This window comes from Indicator indicator, chromosome 15, assembly GCF_027791375.1.
Source record: "Indicator indicator isolate 239-I01 chromosome 15, UM_Iind_1.1, whole genome shotgun sequence".
Lineage (NCBI taxonomy): Eukaryota > Metazoa > Chordata > Aves > Piciformes > Indicatoridae > Indicator > Indicator indicator.
The window spans coordinates 7,370,317-7,390,999 of NC_072024.1; the positions used below are offsets into that span (position 1 = coordinate 7,370,317).

The following is a 20,683-nucleotide window of genomic DNA, read 5'->3' on the forward strand; positions in this document are numbered from 1 at the left end:
TGAAGTGTCTTTAATAAAGGTTCATTTATAATATTACAGCTGTTTTGGTGAGAGTGAGCTTTTGGGAGTTTCAGTTGAAAATTAAATAAAATTCTAATCCGTTGCTCTACTCTTTTTCTGTCTTTCTCCAACTAAAATGCAAACTAACTGCCAAAATACCTGCTGGTGAAATGAGGCCCGCAGCTCTACTGGGACGTAATATACGTCAGCACGAGATTCTGGCAGCCTGGCTTGTGGATGGGCTGGAATTTGGGGGCTGTAGTGAAAGATGGAGTAAGGAACTCATAAGAACTACATTTCTAATACATTAACTGTCTGGCAAGTGAAAACAGAACAGGTAAGAAAAATGGGGCCAGGATGGCACCAGTCTGCGCTGCAGTTGTGAACACTCGTGGCTTTCTCAAACCCAAACCCCACCCTGTATGGAAATTCCAGAGGCAGCTTTGGAGATAAGCTGAAATTCTTGCTTTAACTTAAAAAAAAAAAAACACAAAAACCAAAACAAATTATTAAAAGGTTTTGCATATTTAAAAAAAATAGAAGTATTTCCTCCTCCAATTTATAACTTTGGGTATATAAAGCAGATTTTCTTGAGACTACTCTGGTAAGTCCCTAAGCGGACATAGAAGTTAATATTCTTCAAAATGGAAAAGAGCTTTCAAGAGGCTGCTGCCAGGGCTGAGGTTCGGATTTTGTTATTCTACCTCATCCCAGTAATGGGATACAATTAATTTTTCTTTTTTTGGTAAACTTGAAACATGATTAAAACTGAAGGCAAACAGGCAGTAAGGGGAAAAGCAACCATATTTTTGGGTCTTTTCCCCCCATAGTCCCTAAACTCTCATTTTCATCAGGATCAGACAAATCTGTGTGTGCAGAAAAGCCCTGGCCAGGGCTCCCACTTGCCTGTTGTTGTTCCCAGGTGACTTTGTCCTTTCCACAGTGGTCTGGATGCAGAGCTGGTCCATTGGCACACGGGGTCCATCTTTCCTCCCAACACTGGCGTGGCTAAAACAGTTCTCCTGTACCAACCCTGGTCAGCAGGGAATGGGGGTGGGGCTGTGCTAAGCTTCAAATGATTCCCTTGGAGTAAATAAAGGCTAAACTATGCCAAATGGCTGATGGCAGGATTATTTTCAGCTCAAGTAATTAAATGCACCAACTGCAGTACTAACACTCTCATCATGCTTAAAGAGCTTTAAAAGAAAATAAAAATTAGCTTTTAAGACAGAATAATATATCTCCTTCCCAAAAAGTCCCTAAAATTGGTTCCACTTTACACATAGAACTTCATGAAAGAGACAACCTCAAGAGTGGCAGAAGCATTTCACTGTGCTGTGGAAATGGGAAGAACTAAGCAGCCAATAGAGGACTTGGCTGAAACTCCCCATTTTAATTGAGGATTATTTTTAAGAATGATGTCCTCTGTTCTGTATGTTTTACTTGCCTGCCAATTATTTTCTAAGTTTTGGCCTCCAAAAAGTCTCATTACTGTACTATGGGATGACAGTGTAATAAAGCATCCAGCCTAAGTAAGCCGGGCCTATGCACTAGCCTGCTCTGGCATTTGTTCTGGCTACACCTCTATACCTTCCCAGTGAGGAGAAAAACCTCCAAGTGAAATTGCAGCACTCCAGGGGAGCACATCATCATGGGCATGACATCAGATAACAGAAGCATTGCAATGGCCTGGAAGATACATGCACAACCCAGCAGGCACACCTGCATGGTGCCAGCAGGTTGAAACTGGTGGCCTGGGTGCTGCTGTGGCTGCACCAGCTGGGCTCTGCCACCCTTCTCACAGTGCACTGAGTCCCTGCTCACGCTGGTGCAGCTCACTCCACGCAGCCCCTGTGGCAGCCAGCACCCACCTCCCCACTCCCGTGGGTGAGGAGCCCCTCAATCAGGGCAAACATCTGAACAGCTGCTGTCTGACCCAGCCCCACTTACCCCATCCTGATGGCACAGCTCCAGGAGGGTCATCTCGGCATGTGCCAAAGTTGCCACTGCAGCAGCTTGGCTTTGCTGCCCAGACATCCCCCTGCAAACACCCCACATCTAAACATCTCCAAGCACCACTTACACTGCTGGTGTAAACTTGGGGCCCCCGACCCCGCAGTCTGGTGATCATTCTGAGCGAGTTCAGTTAACACCTTCCCACTGAGTTTATCCCTGCACCATGTTGGCCACTACGGCTTCCATTTCCTACCATGAGAACAACAGCAGAGGCTTGCTCTGCCTGCCAGCAGCCCCCAGAGAGCCCTCAGGATCCGTCTGAACATTGGCAGGAGAACATGCAGAGTTCTCCTGCACTGGCTGGCCTCCCTGCCAGGCTTCAGCATTTCCAACCTCCTTCCTGCTCCTTCAGCTGCAGAGGGAGGAAGACCAAAAGAAGGCAAGGCTGCCTGTCTTTGCAGAAGCACAGCTGTAAAATAATACAAGCTCCTACTTTTTCTGGAGAAATATGAGTCTAATTAATAAAGCTGCACTGGCTCCCACACAGGAATGCTTGCTGAGCACCTGTAGGTATAGACAGGGATATAAACTTCTCCCAACACAGCTCAAACCAGAAACAAGTGGATTGTTGTCTTCCACAAAGAGCTCTCCCAACCTGGAGAGCTTTCAGTGCTGTTGGAAGGCAGGGGGCTGTAACTCTATCAGTCTCCTCCCTGACCAGAGAAACCCTCCCTGGGTACAAGGCAGGTGCCAGGGCATGATGAAAACTTGCTTTATTTCAGCCTCCTGACCCAGCCCACGAGCTGGAGGTTTGCAAAACATTTCCCCTGCAGGAGGTTCTAACAACGCCTTTCTCAGCCCCTGTAATTAGCTGTTTACCCCCAAAACGTTACTTTTTTGGCACAATTCTCACAATGACCTCACTCATTTTCCATGCAGGAAAATTTCATGTTTGGGAAATTGGATTATTGGAGGATTTACTTTTCTTTAACAGCGAAAGCAGCTCTCAGGCTGGGGAACAGCTGCTGCTGCACAGCCAAGGGGCGGCAGGAGGAAGGCTGCACTCACGGGCGGGCTCCTCCCCTAACTCGGTGGCTTCTCCAACTCTGCGGTGACCACTGGCAGGACCGGGTCAGAGCAGCAGCTGGCGAGTCTTCTCGTATGTCCCCAGGAAGATGAAGCCTCCCAGGCCGATGGCTGCCATCCTTGGGACAACACCAGCAAACAAGCTGAAGACAAAGAAAAGGCGGTTTCAGAGGATGAGCGGATGCTGCCCAGCTGGCTGCAGGGGCCTCAGAACACAACACCAAGAAAAAAAATATCTCTTGCCATTTTCTTAAGTCTTACCCTATGACTCACTGAATGAACCTGTCTAGACTGTCCTAAGAGTACTCCCAAGCCTTGTGATTTTTAACCCCTCTCCACACTCCTCAGGTGCATAAGCAAAGGTGCAGGAGGCTCTGGGCCATGTTAGGGAAAGGGGAGCTCAGACACACCCCCACAAAAGGCTGCGGACAGATGGGAAGTGTCCCATCCTTGGCTGCCAATCCATCCTTGGCAGAGGGACCTCCTCTCTGCCAGGAGCTCCCCCACCACAGAGACAGCCTATCTTACCACAGTGGCTTATTCCCAGTAACATCCAACAGTAGCCAGCAGGGAGGGAGCAGGAATGGCTGTGTGTTCAGTCACCACGATTTTTAGGTGCCTGATCCCAATAGTTCTTGGAAGTTAACAGGAAACTCATGTAAAGCCAATTGCTCAACACATCTAAGCTCACAGTTGGTTTAACAGCTTCAGGATAGGCCACTGTATCCTCCCAGAGGATTACAGGCTTCCTTCACTACAAGCAAGGATTAAACATTAAGCTTGAATCTGTTCAGCATCCCCTTGCTGATCTATTGCCTGCGTGGTGGGAGCCCTTCACAGCAGAGTCTGGCTGAGCTCCACAGGGATGCTGCCATCCTCAGCTTTTTCTGAACACTGCATGGTCCTTGCTAGGAGCATGGCCACTGTGGGACAGGAGACTCAATTCCTGGTGAGACAGGCTGTGCAGGAGATTCACACACTCCAGGGCTTCTCAGGAGCTCCCTTGCCTGTGCCTGGCTACTCACACTGCACTGGGGAAACCTCTGGCTCCAATAACTCTGGGTTTTGTTGTAATGAGCCTTGCTAAGGAGCCTGGAGCTCACGGGCAAATGGAAACATTTTATGGCTTTACTAGACAGCAATTGGGTCATTACCATAATGACAGCTTTAAAACAAGAGTAATTTGTACAAGGCATGTACGGACAGAGCGCTGATAGGGTAAATCCTACGGTGCAGCATGGCTCTTGGAAGACACACACCATCCTTCTCCCAGATCAGGCAGCCCTCATTATGGAGCAGTGGCAGACATTCATTTAGGGAACAGCCCACTTGAGACACAGCTATTACACAAACAGGGGCAGATAACTCAGTTACCCAGGAGCTGCATCCCTGGCAACCTCTATTACTAAACACTGCTTCCAAGAATCCTGGCCCTGCTCTCCCCAGCTTCCCTTTCCCACCTGTCCTTTTGGCCTTTCCAGCCCATGCTTCCCCTATGGATTCCCTTCTGCAGGAGGGCAGAGCCAAACAGCTCTGGGGCTGCCCTGAATCTGTAGAGCTGAGCTCTGTTGCAGGCCTGATCTAAACTAACCTCTGCTGAGCCACACTTCCCTCACCAGCAGACGAGATAAATTGTTGGCTTTTTCTACAGGCCCCATCAGAAACTGCTCTGCTGGGCAGAGGTCTGTTGGCTGGCTGTTGTTTGTTACCTGTTTGCACAGATTTCACCTCGTACCCTGCCACTGCTCTCTGTCCAAGTTTTCCCTTTTGCATAAGCCACTCTTCCAGGTGCTAGTCACCTCCAGCACCAAGAGCTGGAGGTCTTCACCCCCACCTTCACATCACTGAGCTGCAATGCATGCAGAGCGTGTCAGTAACTGGCAAAGACCAAGCACAGGCTTTCAGGCAGAGACCCTGTGCTCTCCCAGCAGTGTGGGGAATGGCCTGTTAGGACTCACAGTCCAGGAGCCATGTCTGAATCCCAGGGTGAAGCCTGGCTGCAGGTGTTAAACCCAACGTGTGCCTTTGCCAACCACATGCATGCCCTCCAGGGTGCAGCTCTTCGTTTCAGTGTTCCCAGCCCAGCAATACACCTAGTTCCAAGCTGCCAGCAGCAAAGGTGACATTTTTTAGGTGACAATTCAATAACTCAAAGCAAATTCTTTCTCACTAGAGACTAACCAGAACCCCTGAAGTTATGCTTTGGAAAAGGCACTGCAGGGTCTGAACAAAGAATAGAGGGGCCAGAGCTGAAAAGGCACCATGGGATTTTTGGTCACAAAATCTCCCACCAAAGAGGTGGCTGTGCTAGGAAAAAACACCACTTTGACTGCAGTGTTGCACTGAGCTTGCTCCTGCAGGCAGCATGTGTTTGACCAAGCAGCAAGCCCTGAGCACAGGGACTGAGTCTGCCGCTTGCATCGCTGAGATCACTACAGTGTGGTTAGTGTCTGCTGTGCCATGTCCACCCTGACCAGGAAGTTCACCCAAAGAACAGGACACCTGGTGCAAACCACCAGCTCCATCCCCAGCTACACAAGCTGGGACAAGCCATCTCACCAGATTTATCATAGAAGGTCTGGGTTGGAAGGGACCTCCAAAGGTCATCTTAGTCCAACCTCCTCTGCAGTAAGCACGGACATCCTCAACTAGATCAGGTTGCCCAGAACCCTGTTGAGCCTCATCATGAATATCTCCAGGGATGGAGCCCCAACCATCTCCCTGGGCAACTTGTTCCAGTGTTCCACTACCCTTATGGTAAAGAACTTGTTCCTAATATCCAATCTAAATCTACTCTTCCCTAGTTGGAAGCCATTGCCCCTTGTCCTGTATCACTATAGGCCTTTGTTAACAACCTCTCTCCATCCTTCTTGTAGGCCCCCTTAAGGTACTGGAAGGCCACTACTAGGTCTCCCCAGAGCCTTCTCTTTTCCAGTCAAATAACCCTCATCTTTCTCACCAGCAAGTTACAAAGCCTCATCCATGACTTTCCAACACCACCACCCCCTTGTGAGAAAAGCAACTGGACAAGATGTAAACCTGCTTTCACATCAATGTCTCATCTACCCTGCTGGTAAGTGTGAAGAGGCACAATGATTGGCTCATCCCATCCCTGTCCTACCTCCTGCCACAGGCCTGGCTCTCCCCAGCCAGAAAGGGATGTGAAGTTTCGTGGTGTGAAGCAGAGGGATTTACTAGGTGCAGACCAGGAAGCTGAGCCCTGCGCTCTGGTTTTAATAAGGTGGCAATAAGCAATGCGTCTTTCTGCCCTCAGAATTCCTCCTCTTCAAGTATGAGATTTATTAGAGGAGCCATAAATCATTTCATGTTGAAACTGGCCAAAAAGAGCCCGACATTTTTATTGTTTTTGATTAATAGATCTATAATTGGCAGCAGGCATGGCAGCCTCTGCGTTTATTTTCCCCAAGACTTTCTTCCTTTTCCTTGCAGCTGACGCAGCTTGGCCTCTTTCACATGTTACTTTTCCTCCAGATCACTTATTGTTTTGATTTTGATTTGAGTTGCATTCCCTTTGGTCTCAGGCCATGGGTACTATCTTTAGGCAGGGTTTAATTTGGTGGTGTTTAGGAAAGGGCACTGCTGAAATACCCTGACAAGAACACAAACATACATTTTCCTTTTCTGCTGGTGGCTGGGGAGAGCGAGAGGTTTTCCCCAGACAAATCTATGCCTCTTCACATCCATCCAGAGTTCAACTGCCATCAGCAGCACGAGGTCTCAGCTCCCTGTTCCTTTCAAAACATGTCCTAAAGTCCACCAAGCCACATAGGACCCAAAACTCATCCACTGCTGCATCACTTGGTTACCTCAGAGAACAAACCTAAGACAACCCATGTCTGAGCACTGCCCAGGGGCACAGCTGGACATCTTCCTGCAATCGGTATTCAGGAACTTCCTGCAATTTGTTTTGAATTATTTCCCACATGTGTAGAAAGAGGATTGAACTTTTCTTAGCTGGGTGAGCAGAGATCAGACATTAAGAGAAAACTGTCCCCCACAAAGCTATGATGTGCATGCTGCTTTGAGCAACAGTTTACAAATGTTAAACCAGCGCCCTAAAAGTATCAGCCACATGGAGAGGATCAAAGGCCCAGGAGAAATTGCAGTGAAGAGCCCCAAGTAAAGCTTCCAAAAACATCTCCATTTCTCTTCCAGGCCAAGGGCAGGTGGCACACAAGCCCTACCAAAGGAAGCACAGGCTGAACCTCACAGTCTGGAGAAGTTGTTTAAGAGACATACTCACTGCAAGCAGCCAATAATTGGCATGAATCACGCACTCAAAGAGGGCAAGGTATCATAAAAAGTAGCAGGTGTCTGTAAAAATCCATCTTAATCTGGAACCTCACAACACCTCAAAACATTCCACAAATGACAGCAAGGGACTTTTTGTTCAAAACACCACTCCAAAGTCAGGAGAACAATGCTTCATCTCAGGACTGAGTAAACTGAGACAGTCAAGAGACTGGCTCCACATCACCCCAGACTTCCACAGCTGGTCAGAAGAAAGTCCAGGACATTTCTACACTCTAGCCACAGCAGGAAAGCCTCCAAAGAGCTGCTCTGTGGCTGCTCAGACTTAGATTCTTTGCACTCAAGCCTGTCTCAGAAAATGTATTTTTGCAACAACTGCCTCACTAGAGAAATCCAAGCTGGCAAGTGCTTGAGCTTGGACTTGACAGGAGGCTCAAAGGACAAGTCAGGGAGCACTTGGCTCCCTTCCTTCTGCCTCAGCTTGTCCCTACTGCTGGCACCACAATGGCACTGTCCGTTCCCATCACACTTCACAAGCACAGTGAATATAAAGGAACAGAGAAGACCTTGCTGGTGTTTTCAATCAGTAGGAAATTGGCAGGAGGAAGAAAGGACTGTCCATAAGTGACACGCAGCTCCTATGTTAGCCTTCCCTGAAATCTCAGGAGGGACGATTCACACACCTCACGATAGCACTGTGGCACTCGCTGCCAGGTGAATGTGCATGCCTGAAGTTTAGATGGATTCAAAACACAAATGCAGACACTCACAGATTAAAATCAGTTGTGGACCAATTCAACACCAAGCCACCCTCACCTCCACAGGCTGGAGCTCAGCTTAGAGATTGTGCCACAGATAGACTCAATAATGCCCCATGTCTGTGCTCTCTCCTGGACACTGCTCCCAGCCTATGCTAAAGCAAGGACACCAGATCACCCTGACGGGACTTGTGCTTAGTTACCTGACGGCTGCTCCCTGGCCATGTGTAAGACAACCAAAAGTCTTAATGACTTAAATACAAGCAGACCACCCAATCCTCTCCCACCCCCTGACACATACAGAGATACAACATCTAGCATGTAGCATGTCCTTACCCCGACAGGCCTTGTGTCCTCCAGATGCCACTGAGTGCGGACAGAACGTTCCCGCTAGCATTGCTGGAACCAGCCTGTACCACAGAGAGAGAGACTTGAAACTGCTGGCAGAGAAGTTTAGATATTTACTGACCTCCCTATCCCAGGTTAGTGCTACAGTACAGGAATTACAGACATCCTAATGGCCTCTCTACCCCAAGTCTCCTTGTCCCCAGGAATGAGGCAAAGAGCAGAAGAGGAGGCACAGCCATTAGGCTTAAAGTTTGGATCAGGGGGCTCACCAGATCCCAAATCCTTGGAGGTGGATCATTGGGTTTGAATCACAATGTGAATAGGATAGGGAAGTTGAATTACAAGGATTCATGGAACAGGATCAAATTACCAGGAACACAAGAGTGGATTCCTGCCCCAACCAAACCACATTAGTATGGATTTTTTTAATTCATCTCAATTGGCTACTCCAAAGGCAAAAGAGCCACAGCAGGTACAACACCCAGCAATGAGCTACACAACATAGCAACATGGTGAGCATAGGCGCGTGTGACTTGGCTGAGGAGGTGCATGTCATCAACAGGAAACACCCCCGTACTGAGGGACATGAGCAATAGGGTAAAAACCACCCAGAGAAATTCCAGGATGCCTGACCTTCGCCAACACAACAGCTCTTTTCAGGACAAGGAAAGGCTTTAGGAATATCCATCTGCTGAGGGCTCTTAGCTATGTGTCTGCTCCGGGTCAGCGAGATGCTGATGGGAACACCAGACGTACCAGCAATTTAACTGCTTATTAAACTTGGTGATTTTATAAGCAATCTTCCCTCTGCCCTGGTTGGCAGACATAAGCCATCACAATCTCTACAGCTTAAAATTCTAGGACTTTAAATCCAAGTTCTTTAGAAAACACACACACTGCAGCCTGACAACTATCAAAACAACAGGGTAATAAATCCCTGATGGGCAGTCTGACTCTGCAAGAATTTCATCCTAAAGGCACTGCAAAAGGCTCTGGAAGTCTAGCACAAACACGAGCCCTTCTCAAACAGCTCCTTCGGAAAAACAGCAGAACAGCAATTCAAGGAAAGGAACACAAGAATTTCATCAGTTCTGCACGCTGTACCTGTTTGTATCTAATCCTGCCTTCAAGGACAAGAGCACAAGTCGTTATTAACAACTGCTGGATTTCATTCTGTAGTGACCATACAGAGCCATTCACCTGTGTGTCTGCTGCCTCCTTCTCTCTTACCTTTGCCAACATAATTCTCGTCTTCGCTACATCGAGAGGTGTGGTGACTGCAGCTGCAAATCCACCTGAGCAAAATAAAATACCAAACACAAGTGAGACATTGTTGAGTGAATAGGAATGCCACACTGCCTATAATTCCCAGTGCTGTGGTCAACACTACTCTATTATTAATGCCTACAGCACATTTCCTCATGTCAGAGTCCAGGTTCGTTTTATTCCTGTGTGCTGACTTAAGCCAGCTCCGTACTAGTTAACTGTAAATCCAAACATCTCCAGTGATATCACGATCCCTATGGCTTGGATTCTATACATATAAGGAGAAGGGCTCTATTTCCAACATCTACCAGGAAATTTGAAAGGAAGATCCTGATTTCTCATTTGCAGAGACAGGAAAATAAGCCCATCACACTGTGTGCTGCCTTTATAGTCTGACCACTCAAATGCTAGAAAGACAGAATGAGAGGAAAGATGCTCCCTGTCCAAAACACATATGCTTCAGGGACAAAGCTATCTAAAAGACACAGACAGACTGGATCTGGACTTCAACTGTTAGACCTGGGACTCTCAGCCAGTGTTCAGGATGGAGCTCATCTCCAACTAATTAACTCAGCTCCATTTTGGATAATGACAACATGAAGCTGCCCAAAGGCCTTTGGAAACTGTCAGAAGTCTGCTGCCACATGTACCATCTTCCCCTCACAGGCATTTTTATTCTCTCTAATCATTCCCAAACTTCACCCTTGGAGCTCATTACTTTCACTTGGAGCAGCCAGCTCAGCTGTGGCTTTCCTCCTGAAAGCCAGAAATCCTCAGCTTATCCATCTGAATGTCTCACCCACAAATGTGTGTGTCTGTCTCTATATTTTAACCCTGTGACTACAGCCTGGCCTCTTGTGCTACCTAGGGACCAGCTTTGCTGCTTATTCTCCCAGGATCTTATTCCCCTTGCCTTATTTCCCCATCCTAAAATTAACTCTAATCTCTGTCTCCCTCCTCTGTTCTCAGTATTTCAAGCAAATAATTCATGGTTGAGGAAGAGCCAAATTGAAGGAAACTGTTAAAATCCAGATGCAGCCCAGCAGAAGTGAAGAAAGGGAAAGAAAGGGGGGAGAAAAGAAAGAAAGATTTGTTCTGAGATCTTTCTTCTTCTTCCTATTTTTTTTTTTTTTACTCTGTAGCTTGTATAAATCCTGTATCTGCTACAGCAGAGAAAAAAGTGACTCCAAAGACTGAAGCCTCAACAGTACCCAGGGAATAAGCTAAAAATAATCTATTTTCTGTTCCAAGTTTTAAAGAATGTAGAAAAATTGCTCTTTCTTTTCTTGGGATGGGAGAGAGGAAAAGCATCTCTAAAATCTGTAAGTAATGAAACAATCCATCTTCCCCACTGCCTCGTCTTCCTACCTGCATCTCTCTCTCTCAACCACCTCATCTTGAACACACTAAACCTTGCTCAATGTCAGAAAGGAGGCTGGGCCAGCTGGCAGACTACACTGACTTCTTAAAGTTCATTAGGGAATGTCCCATGACATTCAGAAGATGCACATGCTGTCCCCTGGATCTCAAAGAGGAAGAGCAGTTAGTGAACTGGGCTGAGATAGCCCACAGCACAAATCACCTGGTTTTGGAGCAGCTTCTGCTCACCTAAGGTTGGGCCCATCCACTTTGCTCTGACAGAAGCTTTCTAGCAGCGATACTTCACTAAAAAGCAGAACAAGGGGCTGTATTCAAGAAGCCAAAGCAGAAACTATGAGCAAGTTAAAGTCCAGCCCATTCTTGGACCTTCTTTAATGTAAAAAAATCATTTTATTGTGAGCCAGTTTTTAAGCAAGTGACCCAAAGGCTTTGAGAGAATGGTCTGGATAGAATCTTTGGTACTCATGTCAGCAATGTATTTTTAGAACAGCAAAAAAAAAAAAAAAATCTCCACGGAAAATAGTGGCTTTACAAGTCTGGCTGTAGAAGTCTGTCCTTTGCCCAGAAACCAAGATAAAATTAAACAGTGAGCCACATGGCTGTAGGGCCTGTATCAAGCAAAAAAAATCTAAATGCATCACTAAGCTATAGAGTTGGTGGTAACACTTCAGCAGACTTATTTACCTTATCAGATCCCAGTGAATTTTTTAAATGCGTTCATTCCCCACAGTTTCTTATTGGCAAAAGCTTCAATCTTGGCTGATAAAAGTAATTAGAACAAACACAACTTCTTCTGATATGATGTTCCCAGAAAGGCTGATTATCAAGGATCACTGGTTTTCATTTTTTCCCCAGTTAACCTCTGGATCTTCCAGATTCTTTTGTTATTAAGATTTCTGTTTCTTTCTCCCTCACTGGGAAGTATTTGGTACTGATTTACCAATCAACTTAGAATGACAACAAAAAAATGCTTCATAAGCACAACAAGCAGCAGGATGGCAGCTAAATTAAATGCAAGTTTATATATGCTTGACAAAAACACAAGATTAAAGCTAGCATTTTTTGGGAACCACATTTTATTGAAGGCAGGGAGCCTGACAAAATGCATTTACTCCAGCCTTAACCCTAAATGTCCAAAGTAATTTTAGAGTGACCTCCTTAATGTTAGTACACAGGTGTCCAAGAATGGGGCTACAGTGCCAGCAAGGCACTGCTTGGTCCCACCAACTACAGCATGACTGGTTCTGATCATCAGATTAATACAATGGATACAGCCAGAGTACACACATTCAAAATCAGAGGCTTGTGCACTGCACTAAAACACAGTAACACCCAACAGATCTTTAAATCACTCCTTTAGGCTATTCCTGCTGTCACTAAACTCTTCAAGAACTGCCACTGGACTCTGCTTGACTACTCAGCAACCAGGAAACACAGATACCAAAGTACCAGCGGGCAAGAAAGGTCCAGACACATCCAGCCTTACACCACTGGCTCTTCTGCAGAGCTGACAGAAAAAGGCACCTTTGCTAACATCTGCACCACACTCACCACCTCACTCCTGAAGAAGGCTTCTTTCTCCCTTGCCCTAGAAGGATCTGGTGATGACTTGGGCTCAGAAAGTAGGCACAACGATTGGTTTTTGCATGGGAGAAGGTTCTTGGTTTAATACTTCTAGCGAGTAACAAACTCCTCTATTGGAAAAATAAAACTTCACGCAGTAGTGGAAAATTCATCACCTGTCTCCCAAATATTACAATGGACACTGTATATTCACATGTCAGCTCTGCTGCTAAACTTTACCAAGTCCAGGCTGTTAAACAGAAAATCCCTCTGCTACTCACACTTTCCCAGGGACCAGTTGTTCATAGAAGTGCTAGTGACAGACATCTGCACAGAATAATTTACTTCTATTTCACAATAAGAATAAAAAGCCTTGGAAACTTGGGATATTCCCTTAGATTCCTGCTGGCATTTCCTACCCTTTTAAGCTGTCCCTTGCAAATAAAAATTGAGAAGCATCAAATAGAGTGAATTACTTCACCTGAGAACAAAACATAACCCTAGGTCCTTGCAGTAAGGTAGAATTTACTGCTATAACATAATGTTTCATGGGTTCTTTGTCACAGTCCCCAAATATCCTATGAAGGAAGGAAGACAAGTTCTTCAGTCTCCATATATTATTTTTCCCCCCCTTTACCATTTTAACATCTCTTTACCCTTTCTAAAAGGTGCAGGCAACCCTTTTGGCCACCACAGGAGATCCTTCTGATTCTATATTTCATTCATCTGGCCAGATCCCTGGCACTCTCTTCTGCAACACCAGCTCAGTTCAGATGGTGAAGCTCATCTTGAGACACAGGAACTTGCACTTGACTAATGTTCTTGCTTGAATTAGCCCACCTTAGGAAACCGACTGAAAAACAAAACCAAACCAAACCAAGCAGAGCTGTATTATTCCATGTCTTTGCTACTGTTTTCTGTACTGACATCTGAAGGTTACTCAGGACACTCATTCAGGACTGGATCCCAAATCCAGGCTGAAAAACTGAGTTGCACAGGTCCAACATAAAACTTTACAGCATCCTCTTACACTGACTGATCACAATGGGTCTTTTTCATAACTCTTCAATTAATCAGTTCTTATTTGAACTTTTATTTTGTTAATATTATGTTACATTTCTCTAAAAGGAAGATTATTCTGGTCCTTTATCACTGTGGGAACAACACCTGCCAATGGTAGAGCAAAGTCACCCAAGAACCTCCTGGATTTCAGCAGAAATACCAAGAGGCAAAGCACTGCTCCTCCAGCAATTTAACCAGTTCAGGTTTAGAAGCATGGTCCAAGCAGACACAACAGGGAAATCTTGAGAACTACTCAAAAATTTATTCAGAGCTATGGAGTTAAAGAGGCTTTTAGACACAGTGTGTAATCTTGTCAGAACTGATTAGATCAAAACAAAAGTGATGGAAATTCCTCTCTGTTAATGTGCAAAAAGCTCTCGTTAGTGCTTTATTATTCACTAGACTTGCACCTCAGTTCTCAGTGACTTTGTCACCACAGAGCATTAATTATTAATGTTAAGCCACACTTTTTTTTACCATAGGGAGAAAGAAGGCGTCTTTAACAGAGGCAATTTTCAATCACATTAAATAGACACTCAGGTTCTTTGATTGCCTCACTGCTCCAGAGCAGTGCTTTCCTTTCCCAACAGCTAATACCCAACGGCAGGATTTCCCTATGACTGCCCACCTCCATGGAGGACATACTATGAAACCCACCCAGCAGCTCTTCTGGGACAGCTTGCCCTATTATGGTGCAGGGCTGGGGTTCATTGGTCCAGCCAGGCAGCCTAAGTCCTGAGAAGAATTGAGCAGGGAGCACAATCACAATCATTCCTGGCCTGCCTACTGTATGGCAGGGACATGCTTCCCTCCTCTACCTCCAGCCTGCCAAAGCCTATGCCCAAATCTGGGCTGGTGTCCAAACAGCTCAGACATGAGGTAAGGTTTGGTTCAAAAGCAACCTTAGGCTTAAAATATCATGCAGATCTACCTTTGGGTTCCTCCCCTCTGGCTGCTCAGGTATCACTTTCTCTGACTCCCAGACTGCTCCAAACATCTCCTCTAGTTAAGACATCAGAGACGTTGATAAAGCTGGACAAGGCCTCCAGGGATTAAATTATAAGCAGATGAGACAGAGAAGATTCCAAACCTCTGATATTTATGCTCATGCCTGTTATGTTTCTATAAAAAGCTCACGGATCACACACACACATCTTACATGTGTGCTCAACAAGGAAGAGCCGGGCCTCTCTCGGAGCTTTGGCTGGAATCGCTGCCATCTCACAGGCACTGGGGATGGAATCCAATACATTGTTGATCTTGGTTCTGTCTTCGCCAAATAACCAATTATGATTTAGCTAGGAACTAACCAACGCACACAGACACACACTTACATCTGTGAGTGTGCCATAAAGGGAAGCCAGACAGGACTTTCTTTCAGTTTGTTTCAGCTCATTATGCTGCCCCTCAGGACCTCTAACGTATTTTTAGAAAGTACTGAATTCAAGCAAAGAACACAGGAGAAGTGATTTCGCCATCCCACTGCTACCATGGTGGCATTTGACAGCATCTCTGTATTTAAAGGTTGTTTCTTTGGATGATCTTCTCCTTATAAGGTTTATAACATGATGATTTTAAATCACTTGAATGCACACATCCATCTTATTTTAGTTATGGGGTGCTGGTAAGGATTTTTTTTTGTTTTGTTTTTTGTTTTTGTTTTGGGGTGGAAAGAAAAGGATAAAGAGATTGGTCTGTTTTTCCTTCCCTTGTTTGAAGATATATGTAGCTAGTTAATAATTTTTAACTGTAGAAGCTGTTCTTCAGAAAGCAGGAAATTATTTTTCCACTGTCCCCATTCAGGAAGAGGCTAAATATTTTCAGTGAAACAGAATGGATGCAGTACCAGATTAGATCAAACAGGGCCTGCCTGTTCCATGTCTGCAGAGGGAGGCAATGGAGATGGAAGGGGAAGACACATAAGAAAGGAAGTTTACAATAGTGAAGAGGAAAGCACAGGGAAACACAGAAGGAAAACCATGTTTGAGGAAGTGGAGCTGGAAGGATAACCCAGAAAATATTTATCATCAATCACAATAAAATGTACAAAATAGGACTCCAGGTCTGTAAAGGTTTGTGTTTGGGGAATAGAGCCTACAAAAACAGCTAGGCTGAACTGTCTCATCTACCAACACCATGGACCTGGAAGAAGTCTCTGTGCTGCTCCACAGGGGACATGGTGTCTCCTCTAGCACGTTATTAGGTCTCCCCAGTGTCTGCAAAGGGCAGTGAAGCAGTCATGCACAGTTGTGCCTCTGGAAGTTCCTTCTCCAATATTTCTGCAAGAAAGTGAGCAGACACCACTGAACAACCATCAAACAGCAAGCCCAAGCACAAGTGGTCACAATCAAGACATACAGAGAAGGAAATGGAGGCACTGAGCTACATTTCCAATTGAGGCATCAAATTGGACTTGAGGAAATCACTCTGCAAGGCCTTGGGTAAATCAGATAACCTCTCCAGTTCTCTGAACATGCCTGAACACAGTTCTGGTATCAATCTGACTGCAAAGAAATCATCAGAGCTAAATTAATGATCCTCTATCACACCTGCAGATGTACAGCTCGCATTTTAAAGCATTTTTAGTGTGACAGCTTGCTTTGTTTTAAACCAAAAATGAATGATCTGCTTCAATCACTCTGATCTCATTTGCGCTTTGACAGTCAGTATAAATCCAACAGCAGACCAAATTTTGAGCAGAGTAAAACTCCCTTCTTATCACATAAGCACAGAAAACACAGCTGGGCAAGACCACAAGAGATCATCTAAAATATCCCCCGTGCCCCCAGATGGAATCAGTTCTACCTAAACCATTCCCTCACTGCTCACATGCCTGGCCTACTAAGCCGTGTGCAGCTGGAGCCACGCTCCCTTCTCTCAGTCACACAGTTCCAGCGCCCATCAAACCCAAACTTCAGTCTCTGCTGGAATTCTGCTGCTATTAATACTTCAATTCCCCTAACAGAGCTTATTTTGTAAAAATTACATATGATGCAATGGCTCCAATTTTGTAAGTCATCAAAAAAGATCAAGCTTTGCTTTTGATAATCTCTATTTCAAGAAAAGCTATAATTTCTCTTTAAACAGGATTTATTTTTTTCTACATACTCTGTTACTGGTTTGGAATCTCAAAATGTATTTTAGCTCCTCGGGGAAAAGGCTCTGGCTACCCATCTCTTAACTACTAATCTGTTTTTTCTATTAAGACAGTTGAGTCTTTCCTCCCTCAAACTTGTCAGTTTGATGAGTCATTATTTTTTTTCTTTCTTCTTTTTTTTCTGTTTTTGTTTTGTTTTGTTTTTTGAAACAACTACAGTAGGCTAAATTCAAGCAAGAAGCCTACTGAAGAATTCAATTAACTTTTGGCTTGTTTGGTAATAAATAGTGCAGTATTGTATTCTGCCACTCTTTATTCTTGTTCTAGCGTCTGGAGATTGCCCAGATGTTTCGTCCTCACTGGGTTTTTTTTTTTGGCGGAAGGCTTTTGCCTGCAGGCTGTGCAGTGCTAGCCTCTGCTCTCCTGACTCTAGTTAATCTACATGGCTGTCAGAGCTGTCACATGAATGGTGAATCATGGCCTCTCGCTGCAATCACTTCATCCCCTGGGGAAGTGCTCAGAGCAGACAGCTGCACAAACCCCCACCCAAGCAAAGTTTCTCCTGGATGAGGATTTTACAAATCAACTTTGAAATAATCGCAAAGCCTGACTGACAGGCCTCTGGTTTTTAAATAACAGAAATTTGTCAAAAACAAATTGGTTGTCTTTCAAACAGACACCCTGTTTGAGTCTTTTTTTTTTTTTTTGCCTTCTTTCCTTGGCTGACTTTCCTATTTCCAAACAACAACTGGATCCATTTTCTTCTAAACAAACTTGAATTACAAAGGAATGTTGTTCTGCTATACTTAATAGATTTGCACATTTTTCTCTTTCTTCTTTAGTCTTTCCCAGTGTAACATATAATCCTTTGCACCTGCAAAAGCTCCACAGACTGCTGACTGCCAAGAATCCACCACGTGACCCTGCTTCCATGACCAGAGATCCTGTGTTTAAAGAGAAAGGAAAATAAAAAGTTATTAAATGTTTGAATCTATCTGATCCCCATGTGAGTTAACTCTGAGGATGGGAACTTAAGTGAAAAGCTATTTTTGTGGCATTTTTCAGTGATGTAATAAGTGATTTTTCCCAAGGAACTTGTGTACATGAACGAGCAGATGGAGTGAGAAAGATGTCTGGAACTGAGGAGGGCTTGAAGCAAATTGCTTTCAGGGATTTCATATGTATGTATTTAAGCCTGTGGCCATGCAACTTTGCAAATATTTTGTGAATTTGTTTTCTTTTTTGGCAGATAAAACAGTGCAAAGTAAAACACTGAGCATGCAAGAACCAGTATCAGTTCAGCCCAGATGTACCAAAGACTCTCACTTAAAATGAACAGTCCCCAGCACGACAAGAGACAAGTCCTGTTTGCCCCCAACATTTCTTAAATCAGCCCTTCCCCTCACATTCCCCAAAATCCCCTGTCATTACAAAATTACTCTTATCATTCCCATTATATCCCAAAGCAGGTGTGTCTCTGTTTTTACTTGGCGTCATCAGGGACCACACACCCTTCTCCTCTCCACTGCTCCCACACACCATGCTCCTATCCATTAATCCACAGCATCATTTAAACATGCACACTGAAGAAGACCAATGAGAACAGCACCTTCTAAAAACCACCTACCAAGAATCACGTCAAAGAGTTCGATGAGTCTGATCAGTAACAGCAACAAAGGCCAGCGTGTGCTGGGATGGTTTCCATCATACCAGCTACAGTCACTTTGTTCTCTTCTCCTCCACTCAGCTCGACCACCCCCTTCCCACCTCCTGAAATGCTTAACATTGGAAGTTCTATGGAGGAGAGGTTTCTGGTTTACGACGTGAGGATCAGTGCTAAGCAAAATGGGATGGGATCCATGGCATTTCTGAGGCCTACCGCGGAGAAATCAGCAATTTAATTTTATAGCTGTGGCACTATCTCATTCTTTTTCAAGATGTGTTACTTCTAAACTATAATTTTTTCTTAGAAGCAACCTGATATCTGTGCTAGGCTGAGATATGGCTCTCATGCTCTTGCTCTGCAATACAATCCTTTTCCACCGGGGGAAGAGAACTCGTTTCCCTCCTTCACTGACTTCATTTAACATGCTGTCCTTGTGACTCGCCTCTTCCAGCTTGGCTGGTGGTTCTATTTCAGTTGAATGTTTTAAGAATCAAACTGTTCAAGCAACAATGGCCAGCCACAATGTTGTTTGGTACTCTGCCATAGCTAAATAGCTGCAGCTCTGCTGTATGAAAGCACTAAAGGGATTTCAGTCTCTTTAATGCTAGCCATTCGTTTCCTGGTGTTTTCCGTATGGGTTTCTATTCTGCTGTCACCCACACAGCAACTGATTTTCATCTTATAAATAAATAATTAAGGATTCATAATTCATCAGACTCATAAGATGCTTTTCTGGAATAACTTACACTCTTTGGACAAAACATTTTCTTGCAACTCAATCCTGCTGGATGAAAGACACATCCTCTAAGACAAGAGGCACTACTTGCAAAGCATCTAGGCATTGGCAACGCATAAATCTTACCTTTGAAACACTTAAGGTGCTTAAGGAACCTCAAACTGAAAATTAGGATTTAGAAATTTAACTGCTGGAGCCACACGATAGAAACAGAATTACTGTATTTATTTTTTTTTATGAAGCATTCTCCAAAGGTCTATACCTCTACCACTACTCTCAAGAACTCTGAACAGTTACTTCTGTCATGCAAAAAAGAACTACAGAAGCTGGAGGACTATGAGGAAAACCAGCACATTAATACAGACATTCATGGTTCTGCCAGAAGTGCAGCCTATTCTCAGTCATGATGGGGTTTTATGCTAATACCATTGTCTGAAGAAGCAGGAAAAGGTCATTCTCAGCATGTAGCTCTGAATTCTAGTTTCCGATAAAGCCTGACTTCCCCGCAGTTCTGGATGAAGAACCTTTGCCAAGCAAGGCAAGTGGTGATGAATTCCCATCCATTATGGCTGCAAATTGACAACAGGTATTTGCAACAGTTAGGCAGTATGGAAAATTGTTTAGAAGGGTGGAGGCAGGAACAGTTCAATTAAATTAGGGAAAAGGAGAATTGAGGCTAGAGAACAGGAAGAAAATTCCCCAGCAGTGAGGTCTACTGAACAGCAGAGCCAGCCTCCCCAGGGACAAGAGGAAAGCCCTCTCCTTTGAGTCATTTAAAAATAAGCTGGAGAAGGCACTCAAGACTGTACTATGGGGAATAATCCTGCGTTGGCAAGGGCAAGATGAGATGACTTCATGCATTTTTTTTTCCATCTCTGATGTTGGTGATTCACCCAGAGCTCCAAACCTGAACATGCAGAAGAACAAGAGAGAAGTGGAGCATGAGGACACCATCCCAGAGAAAGCCAAGATGAACAAGTGCCACGGGGCCCAGAGGACTGGCAGGACTCTGGTCCAAATTCCTTCTAACCACACTCACACTGCAGGCCAAGCTGAAGGTCACACATGTTTTCTCTCATAGCCCACTGACCCACTAATTGACAGAGCTTTGTGGTAAGTTGGGCTTCTAAGTTCTTCAAAAACACTCTCCTGTGAGCTGCACTGAGCATGGTTTTAATACTACTAACTCAGGGCAAAACACAGAAGGTAGCAGAGGCTTGTAGACCACCAGAAAGGGCATTGTTCCAGGAAAGAAATACAGGATTCATACATATCTCCCCAAAACACTGTCCTTGGACACAACTGCTAGTTCTTTGCAGTGATACAGCGCCTAGATCATGCTCTGCCATCCTAGATGCTGCACAAATTCAGAGGAGCTTTCCACTCGTCAGGATAACAGCAAGAGCTTAGGTCACTCAGAAGATGGGCTCAGAGCTCATGGGCTCCCTTCTCAGGGCCTCCAAAGAGGGCAGAAGGACCTGTGCAACACCTGT

At 44.9% G+C, this 20,683-nt stretch overlaps 1 protein-coding gene across 1 annotated transcript in view; it reads right to left on the reverse strand.

Moving 5' to 3' along the window:
- Nucleotides 1-2,733: 2,733 nt before the first annotated feature.
- The window catches only part of SLC25A26 (solute carrier family 25 member 26), an 87,388-nt gene continuing 69,438 nt past the window's right edge, over nucleotides 2,734-20,683 (reverse strand). Inside the window, exons 7-10 of the mRNA XM_054387375.1 lie at nucleotides 17,663-17,732; nucleotides 9,651-9,715; nucleotides 8,409-8,482; nucleotides 2,734-3,185 (exon numbers count right to left, since the gene is read on the reverse strand). Of these exons, the coding sequence (XP_054243350.1) occupies nucleotides 3,089-3,185; nucleotides 8,409-8,482; nucleotides 9,651-9,715; nucleotides 17,663-17,732 (306 nt within the window). The 3' untranslated portion in view covers nucleotides 2,734-3,088. The remainder of the gene's footprint in view (nucleotides 3,186-8,408; nucleotides 8,483-9,650; nucleotides 9,716-17,662; nucleotides 17,733-20,683) is intronic.